The sequence below is a fragment of the Pteropus alecto genome, unplaced genomic scaffold, assembly GCF_000325575.1.
Source record: "Pteropus alecto unplaced genomic scaffold, ASM32557v1 scaffold155, whole genome shotgun sequence".
NCBI classification, from domain to species: Eukaryota; Metazoa; Chordata; class Mammalia; order Chiroptera; family Pteropodidae; genus Pteropus; species Pteropus alecto.
The window spans coordinates 11503956-11521214 of NW_006438113.1; the positions used below are offsets into that span (position 1 = coordinate 11503956).

Sequence of the window (17259 nt, forward strand, 5' to 3'; positions counted from 1 at the left end):
AAAAGTCTCTTTTTACGCTGTTACAAAGAAGAAGTTTTTTTTTTTTTTTTTTTTTTTTTGGTTTCCAGTAGGTGGCATCTAAGCCTCTTGGATTTCTGCTTTATATAAAGACTTAATAATGTCTTTTTTTTCTTATAGATGTTTAATCACACTCATTACCCTCAGTCTCAGTTCCTGTCAGTGTTAGCGACAGTTTCTGTAGCGTTTGCTCAGATTCCCTTGGGGCTCTGCAGTGATTGGTCTCAGAGGGTATGGGGGAGGGGCTCTCTGTGTTGGGGGATGGGGAGTGTGGCTCAACCTCAGTTTTGTAACTGAGGCTGGTAAAAATTGACTGTTGTTTCTCTGCTGTCCCCGCTTTTCTGCTTTCTCCTATTTCTCTGCTGTCTGCCCTGATGACTGGGCACTGCTGCAGGCCGCGTGGTGCTCACAGTACTCCCGGGCAGGGCTGTTCAGGGAAGTCGCCACACCTTCTTCTGTCCCCCTCCTCCTACAGGGACCTCTGGCTGCGAGAGGTAGCTTCTTTGTTTCTCCCAGTCTACTGCCCGGCACCCGGGGTTCTGACCTGTGGTAGCTCTAATGCGCAGATCCCATGCTCAGAGGTGCTGGTGTGCAGTTTGGGTGTTTTTTGTTAAGTTTTAGATGTTCAGCTTATTGTTGTTTCAAGGGGAGAGATCTGAGAACATATTTAATCCGATTGCCTAACCTAAGTTACAGGAATTTACAGCTCTTCTCAGAAATCAGCAGAGGACACCAGCTGATCTCCAATGCCAAGTCTGACTGGAATTTAGATGTTGAACCTGGTCCTGGAGACAAACGGTCACTACATGCTTGTGGGAAAGGCTCTCCAACCAACTCAAGAATAGCACATTTGAGAGCTACTAGCACATAACTGAAATTGGGGTTAAGGAATGGATGAGATCATTCATGGAAAATGGGGTCCAAGAAGGAATATTGGAAAAGTCAACATCAAAGATGTGGGAAGAAGAAGAGGTGCTACAAAAGAGACTGAGAAGTAGTCGGAGATTTATAGAAGGAAATTCAAGAGCAAAGTCACAGGAGCTGAGGACAGTTTCAAGGAGGAAGGAATACTCAGTGGATGATGCATTTATAAAACATATGTAAATGATAATTTATAAAATGAGTTATGTTCAGTAGTATTTGTTAAAATTAACCTTCTCATTTATCCTAAGGAAATAATCATGTAGTGCATTTTAGAGACAAGGAGTTTAGGACATATGGAAGAGTGACATAAAAGTTGTTGGCTGTGATAAAAATGAATTATAACCCTTAATAGTTTTGATGACATTAAGTTCCAAAATCTAAGAAGTTCCACTTCTCTGTGAAATCTTTCCAGAGAGATTTTAAAAATTCAACCTATTTGTATTTGTTTTGTAAACATCTGCTATATGCTTACCACTACACTCTGACAGACAAGATATAAGATTACATGTGACTTGATCTCTGTACTTTTCATTAACCATATTCACCATACTTACTAGTCCTTTAGTCATTTGGTCAGGTTGTTTCACTGTAGAATTGATTTGGTGAGTTGTGACATACCTGCTCTCGCTGTGCCTGTTTCCTTCTCTTTAAAGCAATGGTTTGATGAGATCAATGGTTTGCATCAGAATCACCAGGAGGGTTTGTTAAACACAGGTTGCTTGCCCCACTCCTAATTTCTGATTCAGTAGGGACCAGAGAACTTGAATTTCTAACAAGGAGATGCCAGGTTGCTGCTCCGGGGACCATACTCTGAGAATCTTTTTACTTTTCTAATTCTAAAAGTCTATTATCTCTTAGCAAAACTGCATTACCTACACTCACTAATGGATTTAATACTCTCCATTATCTCCACTGAAAATTCACTAAAGCCTAACAGAATATTGTGAAATATGTAGACATTATTTGTTGAATGCAAACAAGGGCTTAACATTTTCGATCTTCTTACACCTTATACACGTCTAGGGGATGTCTGTGTTAGGTTGCTATAGGCTGCCAGGAGGCAGAACCATAGCTATGGAGGCTCTTAGTACATCTCATATCGCACTAACATTATACAAGTTTCAGGTGTATAATTGTATGATACATCTGTATATTGCATTGTATGCTCAATATCCAGAGTCTAGTCTCCTTCCATCAACAGATACTTGACTACCTTTACCCTATTCATCCTTCCTCTCATCCCCTTTCTCTACGGTACACACCATACTGTTGCATCTATGAGTTTGTTTTTTATTTGTTGCTTTCCGTTTTATACCCACATATGAATGAAATAAAATGGTTCTTGTATTTTCCATCTAACTTATTCCACTTAGCATGAGACTCTCAAGATCCTTCCATGTTGTCATAAGTGGCAATATTTCATCATTTTTATGGCTGAATAGCAGTCCATTGTATATATGTACCACATCTTCTTTATCCAGTCATCTGTTGAAGGACACTTAGGTTGTTTCTGTCTTGACTATTATGAATAATGCTGCAATTAACATAGGGGTACATATATCTTTACAAATAAGTGTTTTCAAATTTTTGGGGTAGATACCCAGAAGAGGGATTGCCGGGTCATATAATTCTATTCCTAATTTTTGGGGACCCTCATACAATTTTCCATAGATGATGCAACAATTTACATTACCACTAGCAGTGTGCAAGGGTTCCCTTTTCTCCACATCCTCTCCAACACTTATTTCTTGTCTTATTGGTAGTAGCCATTCTAACAGGTATAAGGTGGTATCTCATTGTGGTTTTGATTTGCATTTTCCTTAAAGCTAGTGAGGTTGAGCATCTATTCATATATCTGTTGGTCATCTGTATATCTTCTTGGAAAAAGTGTCTGTTCAGGTCCTCTGCCCATTTTTAATTGGATTTTTTTGTTGTTGAGTCGTATGAGTTCTTTATACATTTTGGTATTAGCCCCTTATTAGAGGTATCATTTGCAAATATCTTTTCTCCCATTCATTTGGTTGCTTTTTTTTTTTGTCAATGGTTTCTTTTGTTATGCAGAAGCTTTCTGAGTTTGATGTAGTACATTAATTTATTTTTGCTTTTAGTTCCCTGCCTTTGGGGTCAACTTTGCAAAAACTCCTCTAAGACCAAGGTCCATAAGTTTAGGAGACTATGTTTTCTTCTATGTATTTTATTGTTTATTGTCTTATATTCAAGCCTTTAATCCATTTTGAGTTAATTTTTGTGTGTGGTGTCAGATAGACTAGTTTCATTCTTTTACATGTGGCCTTCCAAATTCCCAACACCATTTATTTTAGACTTTCCTTTCTCCATTGTATATTTTTGGCCCCTTTGTCGAAGAATAGTTGCCCATATATGTGTGAATTTCTGGGCTCTCATTTGTGGTCCATTGGTCTGTGTGCCTATTTTTCTGCCAATACTACACTGTTTTGGTTGTTGTAGCTTTGTAGTATGATTTGAAATCAGGAAATGCAATATCTCAGGCTTTGTTCTTTTTTTTTCAGGATTGTTTTGGTTATTCAGGGTCTTTTGTGGTTCCACACAAATTTGAGGATTTTTTGTTCTATTTCTTTGAAAAATATCATTGGGATTTTGATGAGATTTGCATTAAATCTGTGTATTGCTTTAGCCATTTTAACTATATAACTATAGCCATTTTAACTATATTAATTCTTCCAATCCACGAGCATGAAATATCTTTCAATTTTTTTGCCTTCAATTTTTTTTCCACGTCTTATAGTTTTCAGTGGATAAGACCTTCATTTCCTTTGTTAAGTTTATTCCTAGGTATTTTAGCCTTTTTGCTGCAATTGCAAATGGGATGTTTTCTTCTCTTTCCAGTATTTCATTGTTAGTATATATGGGATTTTTATACATTGATTTCCTGCAACTAAACGTTTATCGTTTCTAATAGTCGTTTGGTGGAGTCTTTAGGGTTTTCCCTATATGAAATCATGTCACCTTCAACTAGTGACCATTTTACTTTGTAATTCTCAATTTGGATGCCTTTTTTTATCTTGCCTAACTGCTCTAGCTAGGACTTCCAATACTATGTTGAATAACAATGAAAAGAGTGGGCATCCTTGTCTTGTTCTTGATCTTAGAGGAGAAGCTTTCAGTTTTTCACCACTGAGTATGTTAACTGAGTATTTGTCATATGTGGCCATTATTATGTTGAGGTATTTTCCTTCTATACCCATTTTACTGAATGTTTTAATTGTAAATGGATATTGTATCTTGTCACATGCTCTTTTTGCATCTATTGATATGATGATTTTTATCTTTTAATACATGCTTTTTGAATATGCCTTCAATGGGATAGGCAGTATGTGATATTTTACTGTTTGATGATCATTATAAATTTGATACAAACTCTTAAAATAATGAATATTTAATATTGGTTCATCCTTGAACAAGTTTCTGGAGTCTAGGAGACCACGGTGTGCAATCTGGTGGTCTGATATAATGGAGATTTTTCCTGTTAATCAGGAAATGGTGATATTAGTCTCAGTGCTGCCATTGGCCTTATTATGGTTGTACAGGTCATGTAAGCTTGGGTGGCTCTGGAAAATTAGGAAGATATTGACCATCTTAGGTTCAGGAAGAATTAATGAAATGCCTGTTTTTAAAATATAGGTTCTAGGAACAAATCTTGATTTAAAAATGGTATTTTTATAAAAATTAATTTTAGAAGTAAAAAGCTGCCCACCTAGAATTACAGGAAAATGTTTGGTTTTTTTTTTGTTTTTTTTTTTGAGCTTGGAAGTAAAAAGCTTCCCACCTAGAATTACAGGAAAATGTTTGGGTTTTTTTTTTTTTTGAGCTTTTCTTTAAAGAATGAGATGCTATAGTTCAAAAATCGAATAAGTATTTATTGTTCCAGAAGGTACATTGCTTTTTATACATATTTCATAAATGATACAGGATTTTACACATGTTCAATATTTTGCTATTTGTTTAAAGAACTTTTCTCCACGTCCATCCACTCTCCCTTGCCTCCCACACACCCTGAAAGGATTTGCTCATTGCACTGTGCTGTTTCTTCTTTAAAAACCTGCGCACAAACAGGATAAATGGTTTAAAAATAATTCACACAACTTAACAAAAATAAATGAAGGAAGAGGTTGAATGACTAGGGGTGGGCAGGGGAAGGAAGTGGGAGGAGGGGTTGGGAAGTAGAGACATGCATCCTTTCATTTCATCATGCCAGTGGAAGGGGTGGTGGCAGGAGCAGCAGCAGCAGCAATCCTGGTTAGCCTTCAACCTCTGCAAGGCACCTGGAATCTGGGTTTGTCATTTAAAATTTTTCCTTTCATACACAATAATCCCAAAGGAGAAAGAAAGAGAGAAAGAAATCCCTTGTCACAATGAGAAGGGATGAATCATGTGAAAGAAAAAAGCCAATCAACTGTGTGGCAAGCCCCATCATCCTCTAGATCCGGCCCCCACAGTAATTAAAAACAGAATATTAGACACAGATTCTCTTGATTCTTCAAATGCAGATGTCATCTGGAAATATGGTAGAAAATATTTTGATAGAGTATAAGATAAATGCTTCTTTCTCTCGATTTAAGATAAGAAAAAATCGGGTGAAGAGGGTAGGTTGAAAGAAGCCATAGAAATGTATTTCTGTATAAAGATAAATTGCACCCTTTGAGATCCACACACTTGATTTACAGCTACTGAAGTGGTGGAGAGGGGAGGGCTCACAAACTGTGGAAGTGAATGTGTGTCCTTTGAGATTAACAAAGCCTCCAGACAAGGCAGCGCCATCTGGGTGGCCTAAAATGCTGTCACACAAGCAGATTAACAGCAATAAAATCATTCTGGTTCTGAAATGGCTACAAAGCCATGATTTTTAGCCAATTTGTAAACCTTACATTTTTCTGATTTAGTAATACAGCTGAACACTCCCCCTCCGATTTGAGTTGTGGAGGGAATATCAATCAGATAGTTAAAGGAGGGAAATTCTGCCTCTTAAAGATTAATTAGTAAAAAACAAAACAAAACAAAAAAACCTCATGCAGTGTTGCCAATGATTCCTAGATACTGATCCAGAGCACTGGAATATACAGACATTTAAGAAGATAATAAGGGATAATCCAAAGTATCAATTATCAAACAGTCATACGTTGGTTCCAATTATCATATGGATAATATTAGTCTAACCAACAGGTGTGGGTAATCAGAAAAGGGGCACAAGCAGGAGAGATTCCTGGTTAACTTTGTAGAGGCTGGATCCAATTTAAAATGAATACTAATGACATGGGCTCAGAATCTGCCACCCACATGTCTTAAGGATTTACTTTTCTGGTATATTTACTCCTATGTCAAAAATAAGAAAAGTTAAATAAAAAAAATTAGAGCTGAGTGGGGTGCTGGTGTGTTACTATTTTGCTGACCCTGCAAAGATGTAAGAAACGAACACCCCAGCACATTTTCTCTTTATGAATCTCTCTATATAATGCATCATTTTCATCCAGGAACTGATGTGCTTGATTAAGACAATATTCACTAAGCCCTTTGAGCTTACATTTCACAAAGCCTGATCCTCAGATTTTTAACATTCTTTTCTTCCCTAAGATCCTTTTAGTTCTTGTTTTTTAATTAAAGGTAAAAACCCTCTACCCCAACATGGCTCCCAGCTTCCACCTGCAAACTTAATTAAAAAGGCAATAGTTATAAACAGGTGTTCTTTCTGCCAGGATTCAGAGGCTCTTTGCAGATCAATCTTTTTCGCCAATTTGTCGGAGGGGCAGATGTACTTGTAATGGGTCTCTCAGTCTCTTAAGGTCCATTTCTGCCTAAAATAGAAACAAAAGGAGAGAAAAACTGGCTAGTGAAGTTTTCAATGACATTACTGTCTCCTAAGAAAAAAAGAAACTATCTCTCCTCCATCACTATGAGTTAGAGAAATTATCACAATTACTTTCAAAATAAGAGTGCCTCAGAGGCAAAGGGTTTTAAAGCCATAGGACAACAAAGGGGGACCAAAATCAAAGTCTGTCCTGGCAGTTTCAGCTGTAAACAGAGCCTCCAGAAAGGCTGTGCTATCAACAGGGCATGACACAGGAGCTCAAAGAAGATGCACTCTGGTGGCTTTTCCGGAGAGAAGCCCTTTCACAAACCTTTGCCTGGAGCCAGAACTTGAATTTATACTGCTCAAGACTTCTGTTGTTTATCCAGTCGTTGTTTAAGTTTTTCAATAGCTAGTGATTTTTAAAGTGGAGATGTATAGTCAACTGCAGTACTTTCAAAACTCATACATGCTTGACCCTCACCCCTGAGAAGCTGGAATAATAAGGCTTACGGTGGGGCCAAAGCATCTGTATTTTAATAGCTCCAGAGGTGATTCTGTTGCATTCCCTCCAGCTGAGAACCACTCACAGAACAACAGAGGACATGAGTCCTTTTACACCAAGGCAGGAAGATGGATTAAGCCCAGGCAACGCATAACCCCATCACCAATAAGGGACAGGGAAGGCAGAGGAAGTCCAGAGAAAAGCATCTAAACATTAAACAGGATGGAAGAGCTTCTAGAGAGTTTTGAAAAACCTCTAAAATCATAAAAGACTACAGAGAATAGGGATGAGAATTTATTCACCAAAATCAAATATATCAGAGTGAGGGATGCACATTCATAAATCTGAAAGAGGTAACAACTATGAAAAATGAAATATATCAATCTTTTAAAAAAGCATCTTCTAGTTAAATAATCTCTCACTAGTTAAATAATCTCTCACCTGCATCTGGCAGAGATTTCTAGTAGTTGTCTCTTCATTTTATTTTTGCCCTATTGCTACCACACATTTTAGGTGAGAAATCTATGGGTCAAATATTGTAGAAAGATTTAAAAAAGAAAGAAAAGTAAAAATAGACAACTTTAAAGAAACAAAACGGAAAAAAGTAAAAATAGGTCTAAAAATTCCAATATGCTAGTGTTAATAGGATAACTAGGACCCATCATATTTTCACCGGCTTCTGATATAAAACATAAGGTGTTCACGCTAAAAAAGTAATTTTTATCAATTCAGGAGTATTTTATATAGGAAGAAGGGGTTGGGTCATTCTTTCAGAGTTTACTCATTGAAGTACTGGGGTTATGGATAATAATAACAATGCCATACAGTATGGGGCTAGGATTTGTTAAATTTTATTTTTGGAAAACTTACCTGAGCAATTGCATCCTTGAGTTGATTATATTTCTCTAGGTCAAAACGTGACTTTTTGGCTCCTTTATGGAAAAATAGTAAGTATTGTCTGTCTCTGGCTTGTGGATAAACATACTCCTACAAAAAGAAAGGACAAATTAAATCATTAGTCTTTAGCATACTATCTTCACAAAACAAATATTTACTAACTGTTGATTAGATTCAACACACATGCACACATGTGAAGATATATACTGACATATACAGAGCTAAGTGATTATTTCTTAAACATTTTTATTGTGAAATACACACACAAGAGCACACAAAACAAAAATGTACATCACAACAAATCACATAGTGAACATGCTAATCATTACCAGCTTAAAAAAAAAAATAGAACACTGCCAAAAACTAAGAGGCTCCCTTCCTGCCCCTTCCCAATTACTAACCCTTCCTTCTCCCCAAAAGTAACCAATATATTGACTTTTATGATAGTTACTTTCTTGCTTTCCTTATAGCTTCCCTACTTAAACACATACCTCCCTGAGCTCTACAGCTTAGTTTTACCTGTTTTTTAAATTTTATAAAAGTGGAGTCAGACAGTATGTGTTGTGTATGGCTACTTTCACTCAATATTAGGTTTGAGAGAGTCATTTTGTGTGTAGCTATAGTCTATTCGTTTCTCTTGCTATGTTATATTTTACTGTATGACCACATCACAATTTATTTATCCATTGTACTACTGGTAGACTTTGGATTGTTTTCAAGTTTGGGTTATTATGAAAATGCTGCCAAGAACATTTCTGGACTTATTTCTTCTGTTGAGGACATACTTATGAGTGGGAATCCTAGAACACAGGGTATGCATGTGTTCAAATTTAAGAAGTGATATCAAATAGGTTTCCAGAATATCTGTACCAATTATATACTCATCAGTCGAATATGAGAGTTTCCATTACTCTACATTTTTGCCAATACTTGGTATTACCAGTTTTTAAAAATATTAGCCATTCTGGTGTGTGTGCTAAAATACAGCTTTACTGAGATATAATTCACATATCATACAAATTCACTCATTTAAAGTATAATATTCAATGGTCTTTAATATATTCGCATAGTTACATAACCATTACTACAATCTATTTTAGAACATTTACATCATCCCACAAAGAAACCATGAATTCTTTAACAGTCACCTCCCATCTCCCTCAGCACCTCCAGTTCTAGTCAACTACTAGTCTACTTTCTGACTCTACAGATTTGCCTATCTGGATATTTTATATAAATAGAATCATTCAACTTATAGCCTTCTGTGTCTGGCTTCTTTCAAGTTTCATCTATTTGTGGCATGTATCAATACTTCATTTTTTTTTTATTGCCAAATAATATTCCATTGCATAGATACACCACATTTTATTTATCCATTCATCAATTGATTGACATAAGCTGTTTCCACTTTTTCACTATTATGAATAATGCTGCTATGAACATTCATGTAAAAGTTTTCATATGGACATACATTTTCATTTCTCTTAGAGATATATACCATTTTTCTGGATCACTCATGAAGTTGAGCTTTTCATTTCATATATTATTTGCCATCTGCATATCCTCTTTTAGATGTGCCTATTTAAACCTCTTACCACCTTTTTCTATTGGATTCTTTTTCTTACTGATTTGTAGGATTTGTTTATATATTCTGGATATGAATCCTTTGTTGGATATCTGTACTACAAATAACTCCTCCCATTCTGTTCACTCTCTTTATGGTGTCCTTTAATAAACAGAAGTCCTTAATTTTAATTTAGTCTAATTTATCATTCTTATCTTTATGGTTAGTACTTTTCAGTCTGTGTAAGAAGTCATTCTTATTCCACAGTCATTAAGATAGCCTATATAATCTTCCAGGAGCTTTATTGTGTTACCTTTCATATTTAGATCTATAATCCATCCAAAATTAATTTTTATTTATAGTGTAAGAATGGAATTGCTCCGTTTTTTTTTTATGTGGATATTCAATTATCTTAGCACCATTTATTGAAAAAGACTCTCCTTTCTTTGTAGTGCCATCTTTTTAAAACCATAAGGTTTTGTATGCTGAGTCTATTTCTATATTCTCTCTTCTATTCCTTTGGACTATTTGTCTATCCTTGCGCCACTGTCTTAATTACTGAGGGTATTAGATGGGTGGTCCAAATGCGTGCTGAAGTAACTCAATGGCAATTCTTATTGTCAGGCTCCTTTTTTGCATAACTGAAATTGATACTCTGGTTTCACTGAAATAATACACTTGATTCAATATTCCACTTGATTTTATGATTTAGAGGAACTTGTCATCTTACAAAGATTCTTCGGAACTTAATATACTTATTAATATACTTAATATATTGGGATATATTTAGGTTGCTAACAAATAAAGCATCTCATTGTAACAAGAGTTTAGAAGAGTTTAAATGCTGTTGAACTGGCATTTTGCTTCATGGCTGTTAATTATGGATACGGATGTGGAAAAGAATATTTAACATGAGAAACTCTATTCACATTTTATTTGGTCAAGTTTTCTTATTCACAAATGTCTAAATTCTTTACTACTGCTATTTTGCGACTTGTTGCTTGGGGCGGGCAGCAAAAATGCTTTGGGAATCACAGAAATGCAGCATTTAACTAGTAGGACAGATAGGCTATTAAAGATATGAGTCACTGTGTCAGGCAATAAAAATTGAAAGAACTAAATGCCTAGCCTCAAAAGGTATCATATTCTAGTAGAGGGAAAAGACATTTACATGAATAATTCTAATACAAGATAACATAGGATGGGTAGAATGAGAGGCACAATGTGATTACAGGAATTCAGAACAAGAAGAGCTCAAAGCTGGCTGTAGGTATTTGGTCAAAAGTTCATAAAAGATAAGCATTTAGAAAAGCCTTGAAGTATGACAGGTAAAGATCAACAGGGAGAACGTTCCCAGTTGACAGAATGTGTGAACTAAGGAATGAGGTGGTGTACAACTCAGGGCATTTGAGGAGGAATAAAGAATTTAATTTGATTTGTTTAGGACACACAGTACATACACAGGAGAGGTGAGGGACATTTGGAAAAGACAGATAGTAACCAGCAAAGACAACAGCAGGCTAATTTGGAATTTGGATTTCAATCAATATATAAAAAGAATTCATTAAAGGGGTATGTATATAAGGAAGAGAAAAAGAAGAGAGAAGAAGAGGGAGGAGGAAGAAAGAGGGGAGAGGGAAAGAAACACGGAGCCCTGTCTAGAGCTGTGATTAGATATGACTGAGCTGGCTGTTCCGTTCTGTTCACACAGAGTGACTAGTATGAGCCAGACATGAGACCAGGTGCTGGAGACTCTGCAAGAACAATGGCAGCACATGAACAAGTTAAGGAGGCCCAGAAAAGTTAAATAATGTTCTTGGGTTTTCATTTTCCCACACATAAACAGGACTATGACTACTGGTCTAACAACAACAGAAGTAAAATACCTATGTTTAATAGCAACCATTTAAAAATATAAGCAATTTCCAGCTGCTTCCTTCTGATGCCTAAGAAAATGGAAAAAGCTTCTCATATGTTTTAGCTATTTCAAATGTTTTTTATCAAGAGAGATTGGATCTGTGGTGGTATCATATATACAGTAAGTGATAACTCCCTCATACTTCCTAAAGAGACATGATGGGTTTCTAAGCTACTAAAAACATAGCACTAGCAACGAAAATTAGTTCTAGCTACTGATATTTAATAAATGAGCCTTGATTGATAAAGAATAGGCCAAGAGTATAAAATGACTAGATATCTAATTTTCATTTCTCTTTCATGAAGTAAAAAAACAAAAAACCCACCTACACTCTTAACATACTTAGAAGTAGCCCAGAGTTTAACTATTTGAATAGGTATCACCAATTCTCCATTCTAAGAACAATAAAAACAAAAAGCTTAGGACTTCTCTGACTGTTAAATTAATTACATAGTACATAAAAAGTTAAGCCAACTTAGCTGAACAAGTTATCCTACAGCTGACCACTCTTCTCATTTGCGCTCTTATTCTCTAACTTACTGTAATATATTTTTCTGAATTTAATGGTTTATAAGGCTCTTTCCATGAGGGCAGAAGCCATATCTTATATCTATGTCTATCTTTAGCACCTAAAATGGTGCCTGATATGTAACTGGCATGCATGTGCATCTGCAAGTGTGTGTATAAAAAGGATAAACGAATACGTATAGAATATGAGAGAAAAGAGAATTACTTTGACAACCAAAACTTCATTATATCATAAAAAGTTACTTGAAGAGGAATTTTTACCTGGCGTGTCATTACGAAATATGCATACATTGCCATGGCACTTCCATAAGTGATGAAATAGGTGACTGGTTCCATGATGTCCCAGGAATATTCCCACCAGGTAAGCCGGGCCAAAATGCCAAACTGTGTGGCCATGTAGGCAAGTCCACCCCATAGCACCAAAGTGGTCCTCTTCTCGGCTTTTCTGCTAATCTCGATTCGTACCTATGGGCAAAATGATCAATCAATCATAAGGTACTTTAACATATTATCAGTTTTAAACTTTTATTTAAACTGTTCTGTGTTCACTAAAAAAACCGAACTCATAATCCATATACAATTAGTCTCAATTGTAATAAATATAGCTTGTCTTCCCAAATTCTATCTGTAGTTTTCACTGAACAAAATATTTTATAGGAGTGAGATTTTTTTAATGATACCTGTGTTTTATGTTTCACCCTAGAAGTGGCTGAAAATATGGCGAAACTATAGGAGTGAATTAATTAGTTTCAAGAGCTCTTCATTCAACTACAAGATTACTTTATTTGAAAAGAAGAAAATGAAAACATGTCAATGTTCTCTCACTGTCGCATATAAGATTTAATATATTATCAGTTTTTACTCAAAGGACATGCTAGGGGGCAGATCAAGATAATAAGCCAGAACATGGACTTGATTCGGACCAGCTGAGGTCAGGCCCTGATTGCAGATTACCATCAACTTCATTATTTAGTTGTTCTGAGGATTAACAGAATACAGGTAAAATACTTAGCACAATTCCTGGCCCACAGAAAATATTCACTATAGGATGATAATTATTTTGTTATAGCTGGTACATTAAAAAATGCTTTACATTTTGAAAATATCAAATTTAAATCTCATTCCCATCACAATAGTTTCTCAAGTTTAATTTCACAACTTCCTAATGGTCTTAAATTTAAGGACAAATTTGACATATTATACACTGATTATTTTTAAAGAAATCAGAAAAAGCACAATATTAAGAGTATTGCTCCTTTTCTTAATCTCTAATATATAGTCTAATTTCTTAAAATGGAAATATTCGTATCATCAAAAAATAAGGATGACACACGTTCACACTAAAATATTCAGAAAAGTGTAAAGAAAAATCAATCATAATCCTACTACTCTATTAGCATTTTGGATTATATTCTAATTTTTTCTTTGTATATATGTATACATGTTTAAAATATATAAATATGTATAACTATAAGCATAGTACATTTAAAAATTGGATCACTGTTTTATAATGTAGTTTTCATAACATATCATGAAGTTTTCTATAACATGTTAAATCTACACATTATTTTTAACAGCTGCATAATATTCCATGCAATGTTAATTCTTAACCTTGACTAAAATCATTAGCCATTATACTCAGAACCTTTCTTGATTAGCAGTTATTCCAATCTTTGTTGTAGAGATGATAAATCTGGTTAAGGGTAGACATTTAGACCTCAAAGCTTTAAGTCCATTACCAAGGCTCCAAACTATTTAAGTTCTTTCTTAGCTTTGGTTGGAACTTTCTTATGGTTCAGTCCCCAAAACAGGTAGACTAGTTTGATTGACACAGCTCAATTATATAAAACTCACAGGTAAAAAACAAACATATATTCTCTGGAAAAAATATCAGTGAAGATAAAAATCCGAGATTTGAATTTGCACCTTTTCCAGGGGCGCCAATTGCTCTTTGAGATCCTCTAATCTTTCGATAAGCTCCCTTTCCTTGTTTAGCTGGTGCTGCTCGATGCACAGTGTGGTGTACAGTTGCTGGACTAGTGTCTTTACATCATTCAGTGTTGCTGCATTTTCGTGGCTTAAGAGGTCTGAAAGAGAGGGGTTACATTTTTTTTTTTTAATGTATGCCTTAAGTGAAGAGTTGTTATTCCTGGGGCTATTAGACAATGAGAACAAGGCAGATTCATCCACTATTGCAATCCACTTTCAGTGTGAAACTGAAGGAAAGTGATAGTTCTTTTTTAAAACGGAGGTATCTTCAAATCTTAGAAAGTATATTCATATTTGGGCAACCTGAAAAACTTGAAACCAACATTCACCATTATATTCTTCAAAGTCTAAATGCTATATACGAGGCTACAAATAATAATAATCTTCATTAGATAAAGATTAAAAAATTTAAGGCAATATGTTAAAAACTAGTAGAGAGGTTTAGAATCAATCTGATTTTCATGCTTATTAAAATGCTGATCTGTGGCCTTGCCACTTTAATTGGTGATTTTTTTCTCTTTAGTAACACCTGATGAAAAACTATACAGTATTTCAAATTTGCAAATAACAAAGGTATAAATAAAAATATTTTATCCTAATAACCTTGGCCTGCATACACCTTCCCCCTAGCACACCAACTTTTCTTTATTCTTGTTGGGGAAAGTTACAGAATAGCTGGGTGGGCCTCAATATTATGCTCTAAATGGCATGAAGTTATAAGAATGATTGAAAGGATACAAGATTAAATTCTTTGATTCAATATCCTGTTCTATGAGTAGCACGTTTCCAGAAATCTAAAAGTTATGTTTTGAGAATCTAATAAAAAATCAGCTGGTCTCAGCTGCCAAATAATTTAAAATAAAAGCATCAGAATTAAAGCTTTTGTTTTAGAATATTAGCCTTAAATGTGACATTTTGTTAGATACAGCTTAAGGTCAGCCCTCTTCTAAATCAAAATAAGCCACAATTGGAATTAGCCATGTATTTCAAATATTCTTCAAAGATGTCCTTTAGGAAAGTTATCACAGAAACAATCAATAAAAAAGTCAAATAGGGTAGCAAACTGGATTAGAAAAGAGCTGATATAGTAAAATGGGATATGGCACCTAACACAGTATCTTGCATGCTTCAGTAAATGTGTGCTGCATTAATGGGAACAGATAAAAGCAAGAACACTTTGAGCTCTAGAAGTCATCTATGTCAACAAGGTCTTCTTTGCACTCAAATTGTAGCTCACATTTGCACACGACTTTACACTTTCCAAAGTTACTAGAAGAGGAAACTATACTCTAGAAGGCAATTACTTGTCTAGAATGTCACATGAAAGTGGCAGAGTCCACGTTTTCTGATCCCTAGGCCTGGAGGTGAGTTACAATGCTTCTATACTAATCTTTATATTTCTCTTGCAAGCTTGTATCCCTTTCAAAAAGGCAAATATTTAAGTGGGCAAAAATTATCTATGATTAATAAAATCCTATCATATATATTACTGCATATTATCTATCTTCACCATAACAGCATGAGTAAGGTTGGTGCCCACAATTTATAAATGAGGAATTTGAGTGCTAGATAGATAAGATTAACAAACATTTCTGTACTAGGTACAAAAATTCAGTTCCCTAGTTACACTAGAAACATTTCAAGTGCTCAATAGCCACATGTGACTAATGACTATGATACTGGACAGTGCAGAAATGGAACATTTTCATCAGCAGAGAAAGTTCTACTTGATAACACTGTCCTAGGGATTTCTCTTGCCCTCTTTGCTAATCCTCCTTATCCTAATAGTTGGATGCACCTGAATTTCCAGGTTCTTCGGCAAACTTTGATCATTGTCCTTCTGTGCCATTGCTTAAAAATTGGCGACTTTTCTCTGATCTTCCAAACTCCCTTTTCAGACTCTTCTTCAGCTCCATCTACAATTGCACAAGGTTTCATTCCTATAATAAATCTTTTATTCCATAATATTCATGTGGTTCTGCTTCCCCAATTGAACCCTGATACCAACAGTATGTAGGATACGCTATTATTTGCATAAAAAAGGAAAAGAGATTATGTATTCATACTTGCTTATGAATGCATTAACTGACTATCTCTGGAAGGAAACAAAAGAAACCAAGAACAATGTTTGCTGCTACAGAGGAGAAATGGGTGGCTGTAAAAAAGGGATGAGAAAACTTTCCTCATATATTCTTTGCTTTGGGAGTTGAACTTGTGAATGTATTATCTATTCAAGACAAATCAAAAAAATTAACGTGCAATCGCGATACCTTCTAATGGCAATGAAAAGACTATAAAATGATAATTCACAGGAGATCAATCTCACAGATGTCCATCTCTAGACCTAGCTGAAAACAGTTATCTTTCAGGTCGGGCATCAGTAAAGCCCTGGCAAACTCAAGGGATTAGGCATTATTTTGTTAGACTTTATTGACACGAAGAATATGATTCCATATACTATCATGGTGGAGGAAAACAATAACCTCAAACCCCTGACCCTAAAAATTCTGCCCACATATTCAGAGATGAAATTATAGTAAAGGGGAAGATAACTCTACTTAATGGCTTAACGACACTTTTGGATGATTAGTGTATGCTTCATTAAAAATGCAATTGGATGCTTATTAATGTTTCTGTACATGCCATCAGTGCCAGAATATTTAAGGTACAGCAAGGCAGAGAGACATGCTAACATAATGGGGACTGAAAAGTCTTTTCAGCTACTAAGATGTTTGGGAAGGACTCTGGCTATTTGAGTCTCCAATAAGGCCTTCATTATTATTGGTATTTGGTTTGCCTGTTCAATCTTTTTTCTCAAATTATTTACATCATTAAGATGTAAGTAAGGTTTCCAGTATTCTCTGGATGGATAAATGGGGAAAGGGCTTAGTGGTACCAATCAAAATGATTCTCTCACAAAAACTTTGAACCACTAATATAGGGTATATTTTCTTCTTCCCTAAGCCTAAAGGGAAGGTAGTGAATTACTACTTTAAAGATGGACTGGAATAAAAGGCTTCTTGTGCTTCTTTTCCGTATTCTTTCCTCTATTCTAGATTTCATTAGGTTATAAAATCTAATTGCTAAAATAGTTA

The 17259-nt window shown here is 35.2% G+C and overlaps 1 protein-coding gene across 2 annotated transcripts in view; it reads right to left on the reverse strand.

The window, feature by feature from the left end:
- Positions 1–4817: 4817 nt before the first annotated feature.
- MCU (mitochondrial calcium uniporter) overlaps positions 4818–17259 on the reverse strand; it is a 158466-nt gene continuing 146024 nt past the window's right edge. For both annotated transcript variants that reach the window (XR_003047382.1, XM_015592303.2), the window contains 4 exons: positions 14102–14262; positions 12437–12640; positions 8139–8255; positions 4818–6770 (listed from right to left, as the gene is read on the reverse strand). Coding sequence is in view for 1 of the 2 variants with exons in the window: in XM_015592303.2 (XP_015447789.1) it covers positions 6693–6770; positions 8139–8255; positions 12437–12640; positions 14102–14262 (560 nt within the window). In the remaining variant the exon portion in view is untranslated. The remainder of the gene's footprint in view (positions 6771–8138; positions 8256–12436; positions 12641–14101; positions 14263–17259) is intronic.